This window comes from Brachycentrus maculatus, unplaced genomic scaffold (assembly GCF_059751285.1).
Source record: "Brachycentrus maculatus isolate JH-2025_06_01 unplaced genomic scaffold, ASM5975128v1 h1tg000459l, whole genome shotgun sequence".
NCBI classification, from domain to species: domain Eukaryota; kingdom Metazoa; phylum Arthropoda; class Insecta; order Trichoptera; family Brachycentridae; genus Brachycentrus; species Brachycentrus maculatus.
The window spans coordinates 1,687,652-1,713,495 of NW_028281206.1; the positions used below are offsets into that span (position 1 = coordinate 1,687,652).

The following is a 25,844-nucleotide window of genomic DNA, read 5'->3' on the forward strand; positions in this document are numbered from 1 at the left end:
TAAGCAAGCAAACTTCCATATTTAAATATATACAGTGAAACCCAGATTTTACATCTATGGATTTAGCGTTTTCCTGCCAATTGGGTGTAATAATTTCAGTCCCAATATATATTAGTTCATTTATTACCCGTATTTATGATTTTTCCTCCAATTTATGTCAAAAATATTCAAAATATGTGAGTACAACATATTGGAAGAGAATTTAAAAGAGTGGTTCGTCAATGCATTAGTGAAAAGGCACTACGCATTGCGAATCCACTCAATACCCAAGGATTTACTGCATCAAATGGATGGATAGATCGTAAAGTACACTGAGGGTCTTGAAAAACATGTTTTTCAGGCATTGATGGCGTTCGAGAAAAAACTTTTGAAACATGAAAAAGAACTACACAAAAAAAATCTACATGATTTTTTCAATAAAAAACAAAATTAAAGAGGTGTTTTTTTCAATCCCCCATTTGCAATTTTCCTCAATTTTTTCCAGTCCTTTAACCTTTCCGGGAGTATGGACGTAAATGAACGTCGATGTGAATTTTCCTTAAAGGAGTATCGATGTTAATGAACGTAGAAGTCCGTCTGTCGGTTAGTATGATGTAACTTGTATAGCAATGACATCTGTGGAAATTAGTGTGTAATTTTGTCATAATTGAAAAATATTTCTAAAAGGTGTTTTTTTTAAAAATAATAATATCATACATCGATTTGATGAAAAAAAATTTTTTTTTCATGTAAAAAGAACCCACTCCCCAGAGAAAGTCGGACATCAATTTTTGTACTCCCGGAAAGGTAAAAAAACATAAAATAGGAGTTTCACTGTATATTTTAATATAACACATTATATTTAATATATATTTATAATACATCATACATATTTGTAATACATGCTCTTAATACATAATTAATAAAATAAAACATTGTAAGCGATGCCTATAACAAACGGAATTCAATAACATTTGATCAAGAGCGCACAATAGAATTGCATTTGCAATGTTGGTAAGACGTTATGCTTATAATTTTGATCAGATTGCCATTCACCAACATTTTGAAATATCCTGAATTATCTGTAGCAGCAAAAAAACTTGAAAATATGTATCGACATCCGGTATTAAAATGCCCAAGCCGTAAAGTGCCTGCGACACAATCAATGATATTATAATTTTTTTGTATATGACGATCACCAATGTGACAAATTGTGTCAATAACGCAGTGGTAATCTCTAAGAATATGTTTGCCATTTTTCATTGACAGAATATGATGTGAATTTTTATAGAAAAGCTATTTTTATCTCTGGTTTTCCATTATTTTGTCTATGGCAGTAGAGCAGCTGTCAAATAGCCACCTCGTAGTAATACCTATGCATCTTTAATTTAAATTTTACTCGGTAAATACCACAATTTCTTAAAATCTATTTTGACACAATTATTTATTAAACACCGTTTGAAAATGCTAAATGCATCGAAACATGTGCCAAAATAGATTTAAAGAAATAGTGGTGTATACCGAGTAAAATTTAAATTAAAAATGGATAGATTTTTAGAAACAAACTTACTGACGAATCAATTAATGAAATTGTGACTCTTTTTTATTGGGAATCGATTTAAATACTGCGTGAATATCATAGCAGTTTTGAAAAATACAAAGGAAACAGCTATGATTTAATTATCTAAAATAATAATTTGTGCAATTACTGCAAATGTTGACCGTGGAATTATAAAAAAATTCTAAAAATATTAAGATTACACAAACGCAGATATTCCGCAATAACGCTTTAAGTTAACAAGCTTTTATTGATGGAGATGGACCCCAAAGGACTATCTGCATTCAATATTATGTTATAAATACTTCATGCAACAAAAATTGTAAGTAGAACATTATAAATTTCCAATCCATCGGGGATCTAGTTAAACCATGTATTGACACGAGTTAACACACTTCAAACGGGAAAGGTATTTCTACCTGTTCGATCGATTGATGCTTAAGGACGGGAAGGGTATTTTTACCTTCTGCGCTGGCCTCATTTCAAAGCAGAAAAGAAGGAATTACATATTTCATATTTTTATATGAGTATTGCACTAATCTCTCTGTTAGATCTTAAGTATATGTACATAATTAAAAGATCCCATTGCTAGCGGTCCGCAGGCCCAAAAAACTTCCATCCTTAGTGTGTTGGACACATTTTGGACAAGTGTTCCGCTGGCGACGGAATTTGATGATTGTGTACATATGGTTTAGACCTTAACAAAGAAATTGGTACATTATATTCATATAAAAACATTAAATAACTCTAACTTCTTTTCTGACTTTGAAATGAGACGCGCACAAAAGGTAAAAATATCCTTCTCATCCTCAAGCATCATTTAGAAATAAAAAGACTTTGATTTTTGATCCACTCACATTTTTATTAACAACCAAATAGTTTTGGCAACAACCTGTTGCCCACTTCATAGTCATAAATTGAACACTGAAGAAGGCAACAGTTTGTTGCCGAAACTTGTTGGTTGTTAATGAAAATGTGAGTGGATTAAAAAACAGTCTTTTTTTTTAATTCTCAAAATAATATATCAATATGATCCACAAAGTTAATGCTTTCAATATTCAAAACAGAAATACCTTTCCCGTCCTTTGCAAGTTAATAATCAGAAGTTAATCTTAGTTCAATGAATGCTACATATCTTAAGTCAAATAATTCCAATACCGGTGTCAAATTTGCCGAAATTTAGTTGGGATTCTTTACGATGAAGCCTTGCCTGATTCAATATCGTTATTCGGAGATGAGAGGTCGCGGGGAGGGGCCGGTCTAGGCGCTGAGGCCGGCGAGGTCGTTGAGGAAGCCCTTGGGGGTGGTGATGTGCGTGGAGCCGATGATGACCTCCCAGTTCTTCATGGCGGCCGTCACCTCGTATGCGCATCGCACTTCCGACAGGCAAATCCCTGTATAGAGGAAGAAAAATACAGAAAATTGGATGAATGGATCATTCTCATGTGTTATTATGTATTGGCTAATAAATTAATATGAAAAATCACAAGACTATCGGTAACATTCTTAGTAAAATCTGTAGAGAAGTAAGGGAGATATTAAGGTTTAAACTTGAGATATTTCCCATATTATTTTTTGACATCTCATCAAAGATGAAGAAGAATATGGAAGTCTGGGCATTTATGGGGCTGACGACCGTAATAGTCTGGTTTAAGTAACCACTTTACACACGTGTAACATTCACCAATTCTACCCATTATTGACAACCACACTACTCAAATTCTTGAAGTTCTGTACATATTATATATGAATCAATTTTGAAACATTGTTCTTGAATCACTAGAACTTCACTAGAGACATCTATTGGTGAGATGAAAAGAATAAAAAGATAATTGGAGATAATCCAGATTTGTGAACAAGTATTTGGACACACTCAAAATGTTGCGATATTTTTATAAAACGAAAAATTAACGCCGCTATACGTCATTAAATTTTACGTCATCATGTGTGTGATCTCTTATAGTATCTGCTTTTAGGATACATACAGCTTCCGGAATTAAAAATTCCACAACACGCTAGTGAAGAATCAGGGGATAACTCCGTAAGTGGTAAAGTGGAACTTACCTCCAACAACGAAAACAATGAGACGTGGAACATTCTTGATGGTTTGCTGTGCCTTATCCTTGTGCCAATGCCCGTAGCGAGCGCTGAAAATTGAGCAATATTTTAAACGTCAATATCAAACTAAACTCTATCTGAGAAATGAATGTTTTTAACAAAATATTATTATCAATTTCTTATTATTATTAAGATAATGGTGGAGAATGGAAGCATCCAGACTCCCCCACATTGCACTGCACGAAATGTTTGATAATGTCTTAATAAGACAAAACGCGTCACATATCATCATATAAATGTAAATAAAAGTACAATTTTATCCAATAACTGTTTAAAATTTATAAAATAAAAGAACTTTGTTTTAACCACTTTTTATCAGGGTTTATGTACTAAATACTAAAACATTGAAATACTCATAGTTAGGTTAAAGTTAATTACCCTTCCCTTACGATACCAAGATGATGACAAGGTTCTCGTCGAAACCGGTTGAATAAAGTTTATTAATAAAAAGTGGTTAAAACAAAGTTGTTTTATTTTATAAAGTTTATAAAATGTGCCACAAAGATCTGCGAAAAACATTCAAGAACCAATAACCGTGTTTTATTTTGTATATCATTCTGAAACAATTCTGAAATTAAGTTCAAGTTACATTTTACAATGAACAAAATACAGATAGAGGAACCTACAATGGTAATTTAAAAGTTTAAAATAGGACACAATAGATTTTATTCTACAATTTTTTTTTTATAAAGTGTCTCGACTTGTATGAAAGTCAGAGCATCCCAGGGCTAACCACCTGGCATTTGGCTGGCTAAAGTGATCACTTAAAACCGTACCGACATGTGAAAGGTTCCACTCCTTTCAACAACGTCATATATCAAAAAACTAGATTTTTCAGGAGATTATTTTTAAAGTTTAAAAATATAATCAAATGTTTTAAAAATAAATATCAAGCCACTTATTGATCTTTTTAAGGTGCAACAGATCTTTTTAGGTAAAACCTGCATGTTTTTTCTCCATTTGAAAAATATTTAGTATATTTAAAAAAAAAAATTAAACAATACCTTTTCTTCAAAATGCAAAAACAACACTTTCTGCCCTGTAGCGGGTAAATATTAAGTTAAAAATATGCCGCTTTTGCTGGGATATAGTACATTTTCTGGGCATTCCGAAAACGTGCACAACTGAAAATTGTCGATTTTTGATATATGACGTTGTTGAAAGGAATGAGCGATATACAGGTTTCAAGAATTAAAGCAATATGGATGTATGATCAATAATGGGCAGAATGGTAAACGTTATACAAGTGTACAAAGTGACCGCTTGAGCCAGCCAAATGACGGGATGCTCTGACTTCCATCTTCTTTCATATGAAAAGAAAATATGCATGTTTCAAATCAAGTTGAGATAACCGTAGCATATATGTATAAAGTAATTAGGAATGCACACACCTTACACACGAACAAAACAGTATAAAGTGATTGGGAGTTTACACACAGAATAGGCGACAGAATAAATATTAGGAATCAAAGATTGTATTTTTTGGTTCCTTGATGAATGGATAAATATCGCGATGTGTGATTATTGGCTAATAAATTAATATGAAAAATCACAAGACCATCGGTAGCATTCTTATTGAAATGTGTAGAAAAATGAGGGAGATATCAGGGTTTAAACTTTAGATATTTTAATAAAACGAAAAACGTGCATTCGCATACTTCATCAAATTTCCGACATCGAACGTTTTATGACGTCATATGGTTTATTGTCTATGGTTTATAGAGCTGTAATAGTAGTAGTGTGGATTGTTTGTTTACCACTACACTACCATTTGTGTTATACAAATATGAGGGGAGGGGGAGGGTGGGAGGGTGGACCACAGCAGCAACAAATAGAGCCGTACCTACCTAGCCTCTACCATATACAAAATCACAGATTTTCCTGTATCGAGATATTCATTATCCAAATAGCCGCAAAATTGTATTAATTTGATACGTGTTTTGGCAAAGAGCATAATTTTAAGTTAACTTTAAACTCATATTATTTTTTGACATCTCATCAAAGATGAAGAAGAATATGGAAGTCTGGGCATTTACGGGGCTGACGACCGTAATAGTCTGGTTTAAGTGACCACTTTACACACGTGTAACATTCACCAATTCTACCCATTATTGACAACCACACTACTCAAATTCTATATTTAGTATTTGGACACACTCAAAATGTTGTAACTTTAAACTCGTTTATCTCAAAACTAATGTTTTTAACTTGCATTAGCCATTGCACATTAGCGCTGCCTCCCACGTTCATCTTGTCCCCTTCATTGAGGCTGGCTCACCTCAACTCAGCCGGCGTCCTCCACACCGCCAGTCTGCGTGTGCATCCTCTCGGCTTCTGCAGTCTCCGCTTCTCTCGCGACGTTTGCGCTCGACACTGTCTGTTTCCGCTTGACTTTGGCTATAGAATAGTGCCAAAAACAGCCAAAGGCAAGCAGAAGCAGCCAAGTCAGCAGTCATTCTGCAGAGCAGCACATCTCCGCGTAGATCCGGCACAGCACAAAAGGGTAGATAGAGGACTGATGAAAAGGTATAGTCCCCTTGGAAGACACCCCAGGGGCGTGCATTCGATATAGGCAGAAAAGCAGTGCCTATCCTAACCCGCGTGACGTATGAAAACGCAACCAGTACCTACCCTACCTTATTAAGTAGTACCTAGTTCACCTTCAGTGGCATGCGCAAAGTTTTTTTTTAACCCTTAGGAAGATGGGCAAGACTTTTTGTCAACCTTCAGTGAACAGGCTGCAAAAGAAGAGACTTTTTTATTAACCCTTTGAGTGCGAACCGTCGATAGATGGACTCTCTATGAATGCGTATAAAGTGCAGAGCGTCGGAATACCGACTATTGCGCAATTTGATTTAGGTATGGACCTGTACGGACGTGTCTTAGCGCGCGCATGTATAACGTTTTTAATAAGCTAATAACATTTATAAAGAACCATTTAAAATTATTTTGCTGTGAATTTAACATTGATTTTTGTTTTTTTTTTAAGTAAAAGTCTTTTATTTCTACCTACAAAATGTCAAATTCGTCAAGTAGTGATGATGAAAAGCAATTAGCAATTTATGCAAAATATGTGAAAATAAGCTCAGCACTATAAGGGTTAAAAAAGAGAAATATTTGTGCTTTTGCTATTTACAAAAATACTTCAATTTCTTACTATTTCTGTGAGCCTGAGCAGCTCAATTGTAGTAGATTAGATTCGAACCAAAAACTCTGCTTCGAGAGTCCGCGACACTAACCACGGGACCACAACCCGACACTATAAAGAATGCACGCCTCTGCTTGCCTACTACCTATCTCTACCGCCAACCCAGCTTACCTTACCACCTACCCTAATTAATTCATCGAGACACCCTTTATGCCCGCTAGCGATGCAGACAACGACTACAGAGATTCAGTCACCTGGTGGGCGCGTTGTAGGCGGCCCCGTGGGCGCGGCCGGCGGGCAGCGGCAGGAAGGGGAACTGGCGCTGGTCGAGCCTGTCCTCGATGGCGTCCTCCATGATGTCCTTGATGACGGGGGTCCAGCGGGACATCTGGTAGGTCTGCTCCGTGATGCGCTCCTTGCGCGCCACGTTGAACTGCTTCTTGCGATTCCCCTGGACAATCAAACGCAACGGTGACTAAACAGTATCTAAAATCTTGTGAGAAACTTCTCTTTTTAAAAATTAAACACTTGCAATAAACCACATAATGAGTTTTATTTTTATACACAACTAGTTTCAAAAACTAATAATAATAATGTAATAATTTGGCATAGTCAAGAATTTCAAATACTTGGGCATAGTCAGGTCAGTAGTCAGAATAATCGGCAGCTATGAATGAAAAGATGCATGAATATAGAAGAGGCCGAGGTGTGGTGTTCTATTTTCTCTGCCTACCCCTGCGGAAAAGCGGTTATTAACACTGGCCTCATCATCAGCATGTCGGCCGTGTTGTTGGCAAAGTATACCAGAGTCGATATATCGATTCCAAGCACTTGCACAGTGGCATCATGATTTATTTGGCCGTATATACTTTATTGGAAACTGCGTCCGACTCATGACTTATTTGGCTGTACATTATTTATCGAATTGAAATAACGTCTGACTCTTGACATATTTGGCCCTACATTCTATGTTAAATCGAAATTGCGTCTAACTCGTCACGACTTATTTGGCCATACAATCTTTATTAAATTGAAATAGCATCCGACTCATGACTTATTTGGCCGTTCATTCTATATAAATTCAAAATTTCGTCCGACTCATCATGATTTATTCGGCTGTACGTCTTTATACGAGTCACGGGGGTAGACTCACATCAAGGACCACGTTGACACCGAGATGCGCCAGATTGGCGACCGTCTGCTTCTCCGGCTGCCCGAGCTCGGCGTGCGTGACCAGCTTGTTGAGGTTCTCCTCGGAGATGCCGTTCTTGGACATGGTGTACAGCGCGATGATGCGCATCTTGTCCTGGGTGGTCACCGTCTGCAAACATCACACACACTAAAACACTGCCTATTCATTAACCCTTTGCACGATTTGCCCATACTTGGTACGGGCAATTCTTTAAATTGAAACTGTGTACTTTTCGTGACATGTTTGGCTGTACGTAATAAATATATTAAATTCAAATTGCGTCTGAGTTGTGAATGCTTAATTGAACATTACAATAAAATAATTTGTATTTACACATTACATGTATATATTGTACCTACAGCAGGGATCGAGTTAAGGCACCTCGGTGGTTGGAGCGCTACGTGCAGCGCAGTCAAGGGATAACTGAAGAAGAGTCATTGCTTCCACAAGGGTCCCAGCCCCTCGGTAATGAGGAATAAGACGTAGGAGAAGAAATATATATATTTTATATTATGAAAACATCTATATGTTTTTTTTTATTGTAATTTTTTAATGAACTTTATCACATGAAATTTCCAAAGTTGATTTTTTTTTAAAAAACGATGAAAATTAAATTTTTGACCACTCTAGATTGTAACGTCCGCCTCCGTAGTGCAATGGTCAGCGTACTTGGCTACCGTTCTGGAGGTCCCGGGTTCGATTCCCAGAGGGGGGGTCTAATAAATATAAGTGATTATCTCACTCTAATATTTATTCAATATTACCCTGGACTGGTACCTGAAGCGGAGGGCTGATCACCTTTCCTTCGTGTTAACGATCAAGATAACACTGTGTTTATATGATGCAGTGCTCTATGCACCATTGGGGTGCGGATAAGGGTTCAAATGAAAAGATTGTAATGTAGTTATGGGCTAGAAATACTAGATGGTATTAGTTATTATTAGAAGACGGATGCCTGAATTCTTGCATACCTTGTCCAACAGAATGGGAACGATGTTCCTCATGTGATCCTTGATCCTCTCGCCCTCCGCGTCTGTTCCCATCGCCAAATCCTGGAAGAAAAACAGGGTTTTGTTTTATTGACATAAAAGCTAGGTGACAATTTAAAATTCTTAGATGATTCTTCTTCAGACGCTTATAAGCGTTCTATTTACTTACTTTTGGTAGAGTGCGAGAGATGCCAAAAAAACATTGTACAGATGAGAAATGGTTTTGTGATTACTTGTAGTGCAATGCTAAAGAGCGTGCGAACGGATATTGTTCACTGTTTATATAACCACATGAATGAATTGGCTCATAGCATACTTGAGGGCATAAATTTTGTTGATGCATCAAACCGTGTTTCACAAATATATCACTGGTTTAAAAATATATCCTTCATACATGGCCGCGGGCCGCACATAATGGTGTCGCGGGGCGCGGGTGGCCACCTGTGTTTTAAAGTATTTTTAGTAAAAATTTAGGGTCAGGCAACTTTTGCGCTGACGGCCTCAATTAGTGTCGGGGTTGATGAAAAAACCGCCTGACAACAATAGTGTGTGGGTGCCGTGAAAAAAAAAACCTTGACTGATGACTACGTGTGAACAGTGTAGTCGGTTCAAGGCGTCAGGTCCAGCATCAGTAACTGACAAGCGAGTCCAAGTTGAGTAAGGTAGAGCTAAGGTTAAAAAGTCGTACTAAAAAAAAAAAGTTGTTTTTTAATAAACTCTATGGTACTCTGAGGTATGATCTCTTAAAGTCCTTTAAGAGTTTAGACGGTGCTCGTCAGTTCCAGCATCAGTAACTGACTCAATGTTCTAACCTGTTCCACCTTGCAGAGCTTGTCCACGTAGCCCTGGTAGGTCTTCATGCAGTCCTCGGCCAGGTGGAGGTGCGTGGCGTACTTGGACAGCTCCTTCTGGTACTGGGGCATCTTCTTGATCATCTGCGAGAGGTCGCGCATGGACTGCTTGTCCCCTAAAATTATCCCAAAATGTGGTCAATGTATCCATTCTGATTGGCGAGGGTTAGATGCAGTTCTTTCGGAGTGGCTAATAAGAGAGGGAAATGCATCGATTTACGAATCAATTGCATTGAATAATGTGATTAGTTCAATAAATTGTGTAATTTTTAAATGAATTGTGTGATTTGTTCAATGAATCATGTGAATTGTTCCATGAATCATGTGTTTTTATAGTAAATTATGCGATTTTTTCGATGAATTTTGTGATTTTTTCAATGAATTATGTGATTTGTTCAACGAATTATATAATTTGTTCAATAAATTAAGTGATTTGTTCTATCAATTGTATGATTTCTTCAACGAACTATGTGATTTGTTCAATGAATTATGTGATTTATTCAATGAGTCATGTGATTTATTCAATGAATCATGTGATTTGTATAGTAAATTATGCGATTTGTTCGATGAATTTTGCGATTTGTTCAATGAATTATACAATTTGTTCAATAAATTAAGTGATTTGTTCCATCAATTGTATGATTTCTTCAAGGAACTATGTGATTTGTTAAATGAATTGTGTGATTTGTTCTATGAATTATGTGATTTTTTAACAGCTATGTTAATTTATGTATGTTAGTAGAAATGTACTGCTAATCTGATAAAGAAGCAGCAAACCACGGCAACTGTAGATGAATGTAGGTAATGAAGGAATTAGCAAGTCACACATCCATCTAGTCAAACAAATCACAGTCATCTATATCTATAAAATACTTTCAAATTATAGGTCGTTTGGCTGTCTGATATTGCCCTTAAATTGGCCTTGGATTTAGTTGAAAAAAAGCAAATAGTACCTCCGCCCATCCTCTTGGACTCGGTGAACTTCTTGAGGTTCTTGGTGACATTCTGGGACACCACGGCGATGTGCTGGTGACGGAGATCCACCCACAGCTCGTCATTCTCGTCCAGCAGCACCTCCTTCATCGGAGCCCCGGCTGTGGCCTCATATCTGAAAATACAAAAGATTGGTAAGAAAATACAAAAGATTGGTAAGAAAATACAAAAGATTGGTAAGAAAATAGAAAAGATTGGTAAGAAAATACAAAAGATTGGTAAGAAAATACAAAATGTTACTGTACATATAACCACTCACCGAGATTTTAGTCAACCGATTTTGAGATGTACTCGCTTCTTTGAAGAGACAATCACTATTTCTTTCTTCTGCTAACCCTTATCTGCACCCAACGGTGCATAGGGCACTGCGTCGTATAGAAGCAGTGTTATCTTGATCGTTAAATACACGAGGGAAAGGTGATCAACCTTCCGATGCAGATAAATATAGCAGACAAATTGTATTTTTTTCGGTTTTCAGAATATGTATTGAAAAAATATATATATAATTTTTTTAACAAACTTATTTTTTTAATAGTTCAAAAGTTGCTATTTAACGAATACTAGGCCTTAAAAGCGTCTTTAACATACTGTTGGTAGAGAGCGGGAGACGCTTATAAACATTCTATTTGCTTACTTTAAAAACAGATTAAAACCAATATTTTTAGCTTTTCCACTTTATTTAAAATAAAGTGGAAAAGCTAAAAATATTGGTTTTAATCTAATAATATATTAAAATGCAATGCCATCACGAAGTGTCAGTGGATAGTATAAATCTATTTAAAAACAAAGTTGGGTTTGCAGTAGCTTGCGATTAGTAAATGACCCTAATTAGGGTCGGTGTTGATGAAAAAACCCCCGTTAAGAATGTGTCGATAGGATGGGTGAGAAAATACACGTGTACACACTTGTAGACGTCATTTTCGATGGACAGCAGGTCGTAGGCCATGGCCTGCAGGGTGAGTTCGTGCAGCAGCGGGGACACGCAGTCGAACCCTCGGTCCAGCAGCAGCAGCTGGGAGCGGGCCTTCTCCGGCCCGTCGCCCATGGTGGAATCGTCGGCCTGCGAACATAGACAATGTGACGATCACACACCAAAAACTACTTCATTCAAACAAGTAAAATTTTCACATAATTACTTCTTCACACGGGAAAATATTGTTGCCTTGCAATAATGCTTGCATGGACAGCTAGACGCACCAATGAGTCCATTCGCCAGGAACTACGCTCGGATGGCTTGACTCTGGCCAATATCTGTACCCGACGGATTCTCCAGTTCTTTGGACACGTTGCGCGTGGCAACGAGGATAGCCTGGAAGGACTAGTTGTGATCGGTAGCCTGGAGGGAAAGAGAGGGAGAGGAAGATCCCCCGCACGATGGACCGATCAAGTTAAGGCAGCAGCAGGCACCTCGGTGGTTGGAACGCTACGTGCAGCGCAGTCAAGGGATAACTGGAGAAGAGTCATTGCTTCTGCAAGTGTCACAACCCTCAGCAATGAGGAATAAGACGGAGAAGAAGCAATAATACATTATTTCACTAATGTAGTTGTCAATCATGGGTTGAATCATCGAAAGCCCCATAAATTCATATTCTTCTTCATCTATGTTGAGATTTAAAAAAATAATATAAAAAATAACTCCTAATTGGAGATAATCCAGATTTGTGAACGAGTATTTGAACACACTCAAAATGTTAAAAGTCCAATTTTTTTATTATTTTTTGACATCTCACCAAAGACGAAGAAGAATATGGAAGTCTGGGCATTTACGGGGCTGACGACCGTCATAGGCTGGTTTAAGTGATCACTTTACACACGTGTAACATTCACCAATTCTACCCATTATTGACAACCACACTACTCAAATTCTCGGAAGTTCTATATACATATCGCTCACTCCTTTCAAGAACGTCATTAATCAAAAATCGTCAATTTTGAGTTATGCATGTTTTCAGAATGCCTAGAAAATGTACTATACCCCAGAAAAAGAATCATATTTTTAACTTAATATTTACCCGCTAGAGGGAAGAAAATGTTGTTTTTTAATTTTGTAGAAAAGGTATTGTTTAATTATTTTTTTAAATAAACTAAATATTTTTCAAATGGAGATAAAACCTTCAGGTTTTACCTAAAAATATCTGTTGCTCAGAAAAAAGTTCAATAAGTGGCTTGATATTTATTTTTAATACATTGTATTATATTTTTAAACTTTAAAAACGTTCTCCTGAAAAATCAAGTTTTTTGATTTATGACGTTCTTGAAAGGAGTGCGCGATATATGAACCAATTTAGAAACCTTGTTCTTGAATCACTAGAACTTCACTAGAGACATCTGTTGGTGGGATGTAAAGAAGCTTTTTACTAAGCAGAAACTCTTATATTAGTATGTGAGGTCCGAATCCTGGATTATAATCACACGCATGAGAAACGCCAGAGAATACCATTGTCATTTTTATTATTCAGCTTATAATTATAATTATCTTATAATTATCTGGTCCAATTTTTTTGTTTTGTATTTAAATTCACCTTGTAGGATTCCAGCTTCTGTTTCACGTGCTGGGCGAGGTCTTCGTTGAACCGGTCACTACAACAAATGGAGAAATAATTATGTTTTTAAGCTATCGAGAAAGTTTTTAGGAAAATGTGACAAAGTTGAAAAAATTGCTGCTAATATATCGCTCACACCTTTCAACAACGTCATATCGCTCACTCCTTTCAAGAACGTCATAAATCAAAAAACATTTTTAAAGTTTAAAAATATAAAGTTTAAACAATATCAAGCCACTTAGTAAACTTTTTACTGTGCAACAGATCTTTTTAGGTAAAGCCTGAAGGTTCTTTCTCTATTTGAAAAATATTTAGTATATTTAAAAAAATAATTAAACAATACATTTTCTTCAAAATGCAAAAACAACACTTTCTGTCCTGTAGCGGGTAACTATTATGTTAAAAATATGCCGCTTTTGCTGGGATATATGTAGTACATTTTCTGGGTATTCCGAAAACATGTACAACTGAAAATTGACAATTTTTGATACATATATCGCTCACTTCATTCAAGAACGTCATAATTTTTTTAATATACTAAATATTTTTCAAATGGAGAAAAAACCTTCAAGTTTTGACTAAAAAGATCTGTTGCACAGTAAAAAGTTCAATAAGTGGCTCGATATTTATTTTAAATACATTTTATTATATTCTTAAACTTTAAAAACGATCTCCTAAAAAATCAAGTTTTTTTATATGTGACGTTGTTGAAAGGAGTGAGCGATATCATTTAATTCATTGTGGTATTTTATTATTAAAAATTTAACCAACGTCAATTTTTATTTACTTTTTAAAACTAATTAACTAAACATCACGCCGTAGGGGTAGGCAGAAAGAATAAAATGCCTCACCACTCTGTCTTTGCAAACATTCTTCGCCGCTTCCACGTTCATGCATCTCCTCATACATACCCGCCGATTGTTACGACTCCTAACCTGACCACTTTCAAGTATTTGGCATACCTGATCGTGCTTTACTTTTTCATCATTTGACTGTTTTCGGGAAACGCTTAAAAGCATATTTTTGATATTGTTGGTAGAGTGGACACGCCAAAAAAATATTGTACAGATAGGAATTGGGTTTGCGGTTACATACATGTGATTAGTATACTGAGGGTCGGACGGTTTTGTTACACTCACTGCCGCCCGACCCTCAGTATACAAATTACAAGTAACTGCAAACCTGATTCCCATCTGTGCAATGTTTTTTAACGTCTCTCACGCTCTACAAAAGTAAGCAAATAGAATGCTTATAAGCGTCTCCCGCTCTCTACCAACAGTATGTTAAAGACTTTTTTAAGTATTTCCCGCAATCAATGTATTAAATATAAGGTTGACGTCAGTAGCTACGGTGACCTCTATGGTGAGACCCAGAAACAAATTAATAAGGCTGCAGTTATATCCGGATGCCTCAGAAACTCGGTGTGGAGGAACAAACACATGAGATTAGAAAGTAAAATGAAAATATACAAAACATATGTTCGACCAATAGCCACTTATGGGATTGAGGCAAGAGCAGATACTTCTAGAACAAAATCTCGACTTCGAACCTCCGAGATGAAGACTCTCCGATCCATAACCGGAAACACATTGCGAGACCGAGTAAGAAATACCGACATCCGGAGCATGTGTAAGACGGAGGATTTTGTGAGGTGGGGACGACAACGAAGGCGATACTGGAATGATCATGTAAACAGAATGTCAGATGACAGACTTATCGCCCTTCAAGGTAACCCTGAAGGACGCAGACCCCCAGGCAGACCTCTGAAAAGGTGGAAAGACAGCTGGGAGTCAACATCCCAAGAGCTACAAGCGGAGGCACAAACAGATCCTTAGGATCTAGAAAAAAAGAAGAAGAATGTATTAAATATAAATTCAAAGAAAAATTTAAAAATTAGTTCATAAAATATATTTGCTGATGTTTCCGTATCAGATCCCAGAATGCGGTTAAGACAGATTTTAATGGACGACCTTTTAATGAAGAATAGTACGGCTTTATTCCCGGATAGGTTAACATGTTAATTGATTAGAGCCTGTTTTCTCATATGACACATACTTCCTGTATCTGATGGCGGGATACTCCCCGAGTGTGGCGCAGAGCGTCGCGATCTGCTCCGCGATACGTTCCATGTTCCCGTTACGCGCGTCCTTAAACGCTGGATCGTACCAGCACTTGAAGGTCTCCTTGGAATCCAAGGAGAAAACCTGATCAAAACAAACACGTCAGAAAGTGGCCATTTTAAAGTACAACAAAAAAACGCCATTTTAACAACTATTCTCTATTTATGTTGAAATTATTAATTAAAAGAGAAATATGAAATTATAAATGTATACTTTATTTTATCTTTCTTTTCCACTTAACGAGAATATATTTAAAAAAAAAAAAAACAATTATAAAAGAGAAAAGAAAAATGCTTATGTAATTTAAAAAACCACATTTATTTAAAATAAAATTGCATAGGTACATAACACTAACAATTTTCAAAAACCAGCAAAATCAGTACCTACTTTAAAAAATTGAATTAAAAATTATTTTAGAATTAATTTGAAATAAAATAAATGTAAGGATATTTTGGATCAAGAATCTAACAAGCAAGTCTACTGTTAAAATAGGATAATTAAAGATTTTTGAAGATATCTTAACAGTCTTTTAGCTTGATTTATGTTTTACAGTATGTACAAAGTTTTATTCTAATTTTACTTCTTATAATATCTATTGTATTCTAGCCAGTGCCCTTTACTATGACCTAAATTATAATGTCAACCCGTACACAGGCTATGCCTTTGTGGGATTTTTTTTTTGTATTTATATCTTATATTTTTTTGTATTTGTATTTATATTATGTTGTAAAATGCAAAAGAATTTAAAATAAAGAAGTAAAAATTACTGAAATATTTTAACACATTGTTTACGGCGTACAAATATTTGTGCGTTTCAGAAACCTTATGATGAACATTTTTGTGTATTTCCATTACCTTCAACTTCATAAACAAAAAAAAACACATTTAAAAATCCAATTCCTTGTCATGTTTGCTTTGCTGTTTAGCCAATAGGTGCCACTATGATACAAAAATATTATCAATCCATTTCTATCATTATTCTTTCAATGAGATCGAACATCACCTGCATTAAAATACATTTCTTCAACAAACTTCACCATAACCAATGTGTCAAGAACATCATAAGCTCAATGTTAGTTGCAAAAACATTTTAATATATGCAAAATATCATGCAAGCAATAGTGCAAAAAAAGCATGCAAAAAAAACACAATTTCAAGCAAAATTATGGACACAAAAAAAAAACGAATTAAATAATACAGTACACTCCTGATTTTCCAGTTTCCTGCAAGTAGGTATACACAAGCGCATTTTTATGTTTTTAAGATCTTGCATCCCTTATGTCACTGCGACCATATTAGGTCTGTTGCGAGCTCCCTCTGTGTCATAGCTCACTCTCAAGACCTACATGAGTCATGTAGCTCACGACCTGTCTTGGTGGTAGGAGCTTCACCTTCTCGGAGTCCAGTAGTGGCCCTCCAACGACGTGACTTAGTTTGCGAGCGAGTGCATCACAGTTATAAAGAATGTGGATGGGTGTTTCGCTATCCTCCATATAAAATCTGCGGACTGGGGAATCAAACAGTCCACTTTTTGTCATGTGTTTCCTCAGTCTGCAGTGTCGTGTCAAGGTCCTGGTTAGGATCCTTATTTGTTTTTTGCTAAGCTTTAGAGCTTCTGTGGTGAATTTCCGCGAGTACCCTGTGATCAGTTCCTTTGCGTATTTCATCCCTATCAACAAATGTGTCTTACTAAGCAAGTAGGTACATGACTCCCCAATATGCAGATTTTATATGGAGGATAACAAAACGCCAATCCACATTCTCTATAATTGTGACGCACTCGCTCGCAAACCAAGTCACATCCTTGGAGGACCTCTACTGGACTCCGAGAAGGTGAAGCTCCTACCACCAAGACAGGTCGTGAGTTACATGACACACGTAGGTCTTGGGAGTGAACTGTGATACAGAGGGAGGTCAGAATTTTATTTTTTTTATTTTTTTTTTATTTGTATACATTTATTTAAATCACAATTTATACATATTTAGAACTTTTTTTTTATGCAGAGACCCACCAAGCCACCTTGTGTGTCTTGTCGGTGAAGTTCTTTTTTATAATTTTTTTTTCTAAACGATTTTAACCTAATATAGACAAAAAAAAAGAAAAAAAATTAAGAATATAAACATTTTACAATTTTCATAAAATTAACTCTTGAACATTCACCGATTCCTTTATTTTGCCTTTGTTCCATATTTCATTTTGACCTCTAACATCCGTCGGCAACAAATTAAAAATTTTCGGAACGATATATTGCAGTGTTGGACTCCCATATTTATTATTAATTCTTGGGACTATCAAACCTTCGTTGTGTGTAAATCGTGTATCATGGTTGTGTACTAAAGGATTTCGATATTTTTGTCTAGTTTGTTGTTCAAATAGACCTAATATGGTCGCAGTGACAAAAGGAATGGAAGATCCCTTGACCTCAAAGGAAAATAAGCAAGTAGGTATACACAAGCACGTTTTTGGATCTACCGGAAAATCGATTATATGGGATTATTTTCATCATCCGTCACAGAAAATCTGGAGAGTACTGCGCATAGAATCATTGCAAATTGTTGTTGAATGTGTGTGCACCTGGCATTCATACGGCAGGAATGCAATGTTGATTTCCTTTAAAGTTTTAATCTTCCGGGCCGCGCACGACTTGCACAGCTCGTTGAACAGTTCTTCCGGGCAGACTGTTGGACAATTTAAACAGGAAGTAAATAAACAAATGCGGTCACATACGCCAGTCACATGGTTATCCGTAGGCGCATACCATGCCACAAGCACAGTGATCCCTCGGTATCCGCAGCGGCTCTAACCTTAACCAATGCGGGTCACCCTTCTGCGGGCGAAGATCACAAGACCCCATGGATGTTTTATTTATTGTTTCGGCATACACTTTGTGGTAAGACATGATGAAATTGTAAAAGAAAAACATTTGTTTTTTACCACTTGAGTCTATTTTATAATAACGACTAATTTCGGAATCTATGCTTCTATCTTCAAGGCTAAATATAAACAAATATATTTAGATCTGAAGATGGAACCATAGCTTCCGAAATGAGTCGTTATAATGAAATAAACTCAAGTGGTAAAAATCAAGTGATTTTCTTTTACAATTTTAGACCACACGGATATTGGAAATACAGTAAAACTTCAACTATCCGAATTGGTAGTGGTTTTATAAGCTTGTATTTATCTAGATTGGGACATTTACTTATAATTTTGTTTCACATTTTACTTAAATTTGGCAACTTAGTTCATAAAATAATAAAAAAATAAAAAAATTGCTTTGCAAGAGAAGGTCTGTCCGGAAGCCTAGATGCTTCTGTTTTAGATATGGGAATGCAGTGGGACAACTTTCAATGTACTCAAATTGAAGATTATCAAAATGGCTTTCAAAATTTAAAAAAACAATTAAACGGAAACGTACTACGATTTGCAAAATAATGATTCTGTCTAAGCGTGACTTCCACTGCGAAGTCACCTGTCACTGTCTTGAGAAGTAGTTATTTCTCCTATTTTCAACATATATAGCACCCTTGAGGTACAATATAATGAAAATGTCGCTATATAAATTATACAAAATTATTATTATTATTACTATGCAGTAATTAATTAAAATAGACCCTATTTTCGGAAAAAAAAAATATCCGAATTTTCGGTTATGCTTATCTCAGCCATGCGTTCTTTCCTTATCGAACAACTCATACATCAAATCATACAATACATATATTCACCATGTATATGTAAATAATTTTAATGTGAGGTGAATATTTTTTACCATCATGGAAAACATTATGAAAGATAATAATATTGTTTGCGAATATGCACAACTGCGAATACGGAGGGATACTGTAGATACTTGATTAACCATGCAACCATTGTCCAAGCAACCGACACCCACCATAACATAGATTAGCAGAAAATATTGGTTATTTATAACACTCCAAAATATCATCATTCATTGGCTAACCAAAAATATTTTAAAAAAACATCACCGAAACAAAATGTGAAAAAAATCATCAACAGGAATGAAAAGCGATTGGTAACATTGTTAAATATGTAGTAAATGCCGAAAAAAAAATATTTTTCTTTTAATAAATACTTTTTACTATTTAATTTATAAAATTTTGCGATGATGTAGTAAATACTTATCACCGGGAGGGAAAGGTTAAACATGCTCCCGTTTCGCTTTTTTCGCACTGTGTTATCTCAAAATTTCATAAAAAGACAGTTCAGTGTATTTGTTTTCCAATAAGACATTAATTCAGATGATATATGGAGTGTTATCAGCATATCGAAACCAGTAAACAGTGTGAATTTTGTTAGTTAAAGCCCGCAAACCATCCCCAGCATCCTGGAATAATAACTTTGAACAAACATGTTTCTCATATGGTATGAACGCAATGTTGACCTCCTTCAGCGTCTTTACATACTTGGCCACAGGGGACTTGCACAGCTCGTCAAAGAGTGCATCGGGACACGCTGTATAAAAATAAACATTGCCATAAAATATAACATCTAAAAAGTATCATCGATTGATTTAACGATCACTTTGTTCGAAAGTTATATGTAATACAGTATATACATATATCGCTCACTCCTTTCAAGAACGTCATAAATCAAAAATCTTGATTTGTCAGGAGATCGTTTTTAAAGTTTAAAAATATAATAAATTGTATTAAAAATAAATATCAAGCCACTTACTGAACTTTTTACTGTGCAACAGATCTTTTTAGGTAAAACCTGAAGGTTTTTTCTCCATTTCAAAAATTATTAGTATAAAAAAAAATTATTAAACAATACCTTTTCTTCAAAATACAAAAACAACACTTTCTGCCCTGTAGTGGGTAAATATTAAGTTAAAAATATGCCGCTTTTGCTGGGATAAAGTACATTTTCTGGGCATTCCGAAAACATGCACAACTGAAAATTTACGATTTTTGATTTATGACGTTCTTGAAAGGAGTGAGCGATATAGTACTTTACACTACAGTAGTTTAGTTGTACACGCCGCCTATAATATATGTTGTACATGTACATTATTTGCAACTTTTTACATTTCAATCTAATATTACAGTACTTGAGTAGCAATACAGGTACAGTACTGTATACTTTTCAATATTTTTTTAACAAAATTAGGTTATATTAATAATTTTATGTAACATGAATGTTTTGTCTTAGTGTGTTTTTTTTTTATAAAATCTTGTTTAGATTTTCAGGGTTCCAATGTATTTTCGTTAGCCTATGCAGCTCATTATCAAAACTAGGTAAAATATTGTGGTTGAGTGGGATTCGAACCCAGAAACTCTGATTCAGAGTCTGTGACACTAATCACGGGACCGCAATCCCGACAAGTTTCACCCAGTCTCCATAATTTTTCAGTTAGAGTTTCAAGTAACGATTTTCCATTATTCATATCTCTATTAGGAGATACGTACTTGAATTCTTTCACTACTGAGTGAAAGAATTCAAGTTGTTGGGTAATATATCCAAAATAAAACAAGGTTTGTTGGATTGAATTCTACATTTATTTATGTATATGTTTATATGTGACGCGTTTCGTCTTCTTAGGACATTATCAAACACCTTGGACTATGGACATTAGAGTGTTTGATAATGTCCTAAGAAGACGAAACGCGTCACGTATTAACATATACATAAATAAATGTAGAATTCAATCCAACAAACCTTGTTTTATTTTGGATATATTACCCAACAATTCAATATGGAATTCTACCAACTGTCTGCAGTTACAATAAAAAAAAATTGGAGGTTACATATTTTATTTATTGTTTCGGCATTAACTTTGTGGTAAGACATGTTACAATGATTAAAGAAAACACTTCGTTTTTTACCACTTGAGTTTTATTATAGACTACATGTTTCAGAAGTTAAAATTCCATCATTCAGGTCTGTATAATAACTAAAATATAAAATATAAAATTGTTCTATAAATAAGGAGAGGGGAAAAAAACTTCTGAAACATGTAGTCTATAATAAAAATCAAGTGGTAAAAAACGAAGTGTTTTCTTTAATCATTGGAGGTTACATAAGTCAAAGTTCGCAGCAGAGTCAGTAATTGAGAGATTACCTTCAGTGAAGAACACGTGAGCGGCCTTGTACATGACACGGCTGCCCGCTGAGAAGTCATTGATGAGGGCGTGGACAGACTTCTCGCACGGGGTGATCAGGTACACGGCCTCCATGGTGTACAGAGGCTCGCGCTTCTTGTGGATGTCTTCCACCACTGGAATTTACAAATCATTTTTTAAATATGTTAGTAGCAACTGTGATCTCTATGGTGAGACTCTAAAACAAATCAATAATGCTGCAGCTATAACGGGATGTCCCAAAAATTCAGTGTGGAGGAAAAAACACATGGAATTGAGAATAAAATGAAGATATACAAAAGATGTGTTCGACCAGCAGCCACTTTTATTATCGAGGCAAGGGCAGACACTTCTAGAACAAAATCTCGACTTGGAATCTCTGAGAACCTGATCTATAACTAGAAATATGTTGCGAGACCGCGTTAGAAACATTGAAATCCTGAGCATGTGTAAGACAAATCGCTCACTCCTTTCAAGAACGTCATAAATAAAAAATTGTCAATTTTCAGTTGTGAGTGTTTTCAGAATGCCCAGAAAATGTACTTTATCCCAGCAAAAGAGGCATATTTTTATCTTAATATTTACCTGCTACAGGGCAGAAAGTGTTGTTTTTGCATTTTGAAGAAAATGTATTTTTAAATTATTTTTTGAAATATACTAAATATTTTTCAAATGGAGAAAAAACCTTCAGGTTTTACCTAAAAAGATCTGTTGCACAGTAAAAAGTTCAATAAGTAGCTTGATATTTATTTTTAATACATAGCATTCTAATTTTAAACTTTAAAAACGTTCTCCTGAAAAATCATGTTTTTTTATTTATGACGTTCTTGAAAGGAGTGAGCGAAATATCAACCAATTTTAATGATTATTTTTACAATTATATAAGTAAAGAATGATATTTATACTTTCTTTAAATAAAACTACACATTTACAACAACAATAAATATATATGAATACAAGATTATATCACATAACAAATGTGTTTTCCCACCCATGTGGGTCCATGTAGTCCCTTTTTACGGAAGATGATTTGATGATTTGCTTCTATTGGCAATCGTTTATTGCGCAATACAATGTCACTTCCATCGTCAATGTCTCCATTTACCGGAACAAAGGTCTCGTCGTTTATAATGTCGCTGGCATTTGATACATCGGGATCCCCCGCAGCAGAACTAGCTTCCGACATGGTAAAAAATATCCATTCACTTTAGGGTGTATTTATTTTTTATTTTTACACACTTAGTACGGGAAAGGTATTTCAACCCATTTGGTCAATTGATGCTTAAGGACGGGAAGGGTATTTTTACCTCCTGCGCCGGCCTCATTTAAAGTCAGAAAAGAAGGAATTTTAAATATATTTATGTGAATATTATGTACCAATCTCTTTGTTAAGGTGTTAACTATATGTACTCAATTATCAAATCCCGTCGCCAGCACGTCCGCAGGCGTAAAAAACACATGTCCAAAATGTGTTAAAAGGATAACCATTTCATACCATTTCCTATCACTGCCATCTCCTTTTCTCTTTATCCCATCCTTGTCTCATGTCTCTTCCTTTATATAGACCTCTCTTATGTGTAGTTGTGAAGAACTATAATTGGTACTCATGATTTTATTTTTTGTATTCTGTATGTATCATATATTGTAACTGTTGTTCTTCCTTCCGATAAAATAATTAAATAAAATAAAAATAAAAATACAGTTATCAGGACACGCGTCAACTGCAATATGCTGTGCTCAAATTGAACACATGCTCTCCTGGGAACCGACAGAGGCTCACTGAAAATTGCAGTGCCGTAGCACTATACGTAACTAATGCCTACAACGCGATGATGCTAGTCGCATTCAAAGGGTTAACAAACAGCCTAGCATATCCTCCTGCCGCTGGCCGTCCGGAAAGGCCCTGAAACCGGTCAGTCTAATCAGAGATGAAGAGGGCACCAGGTAGGGATTGGACGGAGTACTCACGGGTGATGCCCTCTGCGGAGATGTCGTGCATCTTGCAGCAGGCGGAGACCATCCTCATGGAGAGCTGGTCCACCACGAGGATCCGCCACTCCACGTTGCCAGGAGGGGGCGCCGCCTTGCCCTTCGGCTTGTACTTGATCACCTCATTCATAATCTCTGCAAAACAGCATAATAACAATTATAATAATTTATTATCTCTAAAATCTGGCGGTGTCAAAAGTCTGCGTAATCGGAGGGCATGTATGACTAGATGTATGGATGTGAAGGAGGCGAGGAGTGTATGTCAGGACAGAAGAGTGTGGCGTTCCATCCTCTCTGCCTACCCCTGCGGAGAAATGGCATGATGGTAGTGGTAGTAGTAGTTGAAATTTATTTATTTCCAAATAAATATATTTTATATACATTTATTTCCTAAAAATAATAATAGATCCAGCCAAGGAATGAATAATTTATTAGAAATCCCTTTTTGTAAATCCAGACTCGCGCAAAGACACTCATTTTTCATAGCTCCAAAAGTGCTCAATTTATTCCACAAAGACTATTTGTTAGATGTTAATTACCTAAGTTTGTGTAGATTTAAAATTTTGCTTAGTTTGTATTTTGAAGAGACAGATTTAAGCTCCTTTTTCTTGTAGACGTATCACTCATGTAGTACATGCTTGCTTACTTGCTTGCTTTTTACTTTTTCATATTTTTTGTTTTTAAGTTTTTTATTTTATTTTTAAAAAAAATTACTTATACTTACTTATAACCCTTATCCGCACCCAATGGTGCATAGGGCACTGCATCGAATTGACGCACTGTTATCTTGATCATTACTTACATGAAGGCAGGGTGATCACTCTTGCGCTTCAGGAACCAGTCCGGGGTAATATTAAATAAATATTGCAGTGCAAAATCACTAATATTTATTTTCACCCCCCTGGGAATCGAACCCGGGACCTCCAGCACGGTAGCTAAACACGCTGACCATTACACCACAGAGGCGGAAAAAAATTAAATAAAAAAAATTGTTTTCTGATGGTCAAGTATTTTTTATGTATTTGATATTAACACTATTATTCTACTTCTACTTATAATCCCCAATTTATTCTTACCAGCGCCCTTTACTATGACCTAAATTATATTGTATACCCACACACAGGCCATGGCCTTTGTGGGATCTTTTTTTGTATTTATATTTTATTCATATTTTTTTGTATTTGAATTTATCTCATGTTTGTATACAAAAGAATTTAAAATAAAGAAAAAAAAAATCTGAACACCATAATTTTTGTTTTAGTATAGTTTTTTTGTTTACATGGTATTGCATGGAATATATCTACCATGTAAAGTGGGTTCAATGTATAAAGGTTAAGGCATTTCCTGGCATCTGGAAAGTTCAATAGAATCTGGGTTAGCAAAATACGATTAAAAATGGGTCAAATTAGTAGGTTTATGATGTGTATGTAGTCTTTTAAGTTTTAAGCTTTGAACTTTTTTATAATTTTTATGTTTTAAAATGTGAAAATGTCATTTTACGTGTTAATTGTGTTTAAATGTAACAGAGGCTTATTGATTCCATCCACTGACGTCATATCATCCCCACCTAACTTCACAAGGGACTACCTCAAAAATCAATACTTGGACAATATGAGGTTTTTCCTAAGACAACAAACTAATTCAACAACAATTTAGATAAATGGACTATGAGAGATTCAAACAATGACATTCCAATCGCATTTTCATTGTCATAGAGCGCCATTGACATTTTATTGAGAATAAAAATACCATACAAAATAATAAGGCGTATGCGACGTTAGTCTGTGTCATAATGAAAATATGCCTTTCAGAGGTGCGAACGAAATATATTCACAATTCGAACGTATTTCTAGATTAAGTTTAATCTATTCAACGACACAATGTGTAAAATATATGACTCAAAACACTGTTTACCGTGTTAATTTATGGTGGGCGATAAAAGGTGCAACCTTTTATTGTGAAATGTCAAAATTTCAAATCGCATTTTTGGCACATGTAACAAGAACCACACATCTTAAATATGATAGATATGTAGTAAAATATCTTGCTGATTGAAAAATGCATGATTCATAGCGATTTATAAGCGTTTAAATGGTAATTTATTAAATTTTTCGATACTCACTCTGACCGACAAGTGCCTTGAGCGCCATTTTTGTTTTATACTGACTAGATCACCAGAGTATCGATAGATGTCGTCCGAACTTGAAATTGCACAAAATAATTTAAAAATTAAATAAATTCAACTAATTATTTTTAATAACT

The 25,844-nt window shown here is 35.4% G+C and overlaps 1 protein-coding gene across 5 annotated transcripts; it reads right to left on the reverse strand.

Annotated features, from left to right (window-relative positions):
* Window positions 1-1,156: 1,156 nt before the first annotated feature.
* On the reverse strand, window positions 1,157-25,746 carry Rop (Syntaxin-binding protein Rop). 5 transcript variants are annotated; one of them, XM_088271708.1, is made up of 14 exons: window positions 25,705-25,746; window positions 23,562-23,717; window positions 21,575-21,730; window positions 18,067-18,170; window positions 15,427-15,575; window positions 13,351-13,408; window positions 11,734-11,888; window positions 10,789-10,943; window positions 9,797-9,951; window positions 8,967-9,047; window positions 7,957-8,124; window positions 7,058-7,254; window positions 3,602-3,684; window positions 1,157-2,931 (listed from the first exon to the last, which is right to left on the reverse strand). In XM_088271708.1, the coding sequence occupies exons 1-14, from the start codon at window positions 25,730-25,732 to the stop codon at window positions 2,798-2,800; spliced, it is 1,779 nt and encodes a 592-aa protein (XP_088127834.1). In that variant the 5' UTR covers window positions 25,733-25,746; the 3' UTR covers window positions 1,157-2,797. The 5 variants fall into 5 exon arrangements, with proteins under 5 accessions (XP_088127834.1, XP_088127831.1, XP_088127833.1 ...); XM_088271705.1 differs by having other exon boundaries at window positions 13,351-13,414; XM_088271707.1 differs by lacking the exon at window positions 18,067-18,170 and adding an exon at window positions 19,862-19,965.
* Between the last annotated feature and the right edge of the window lie 98 nt (window positions 25,747-25,844).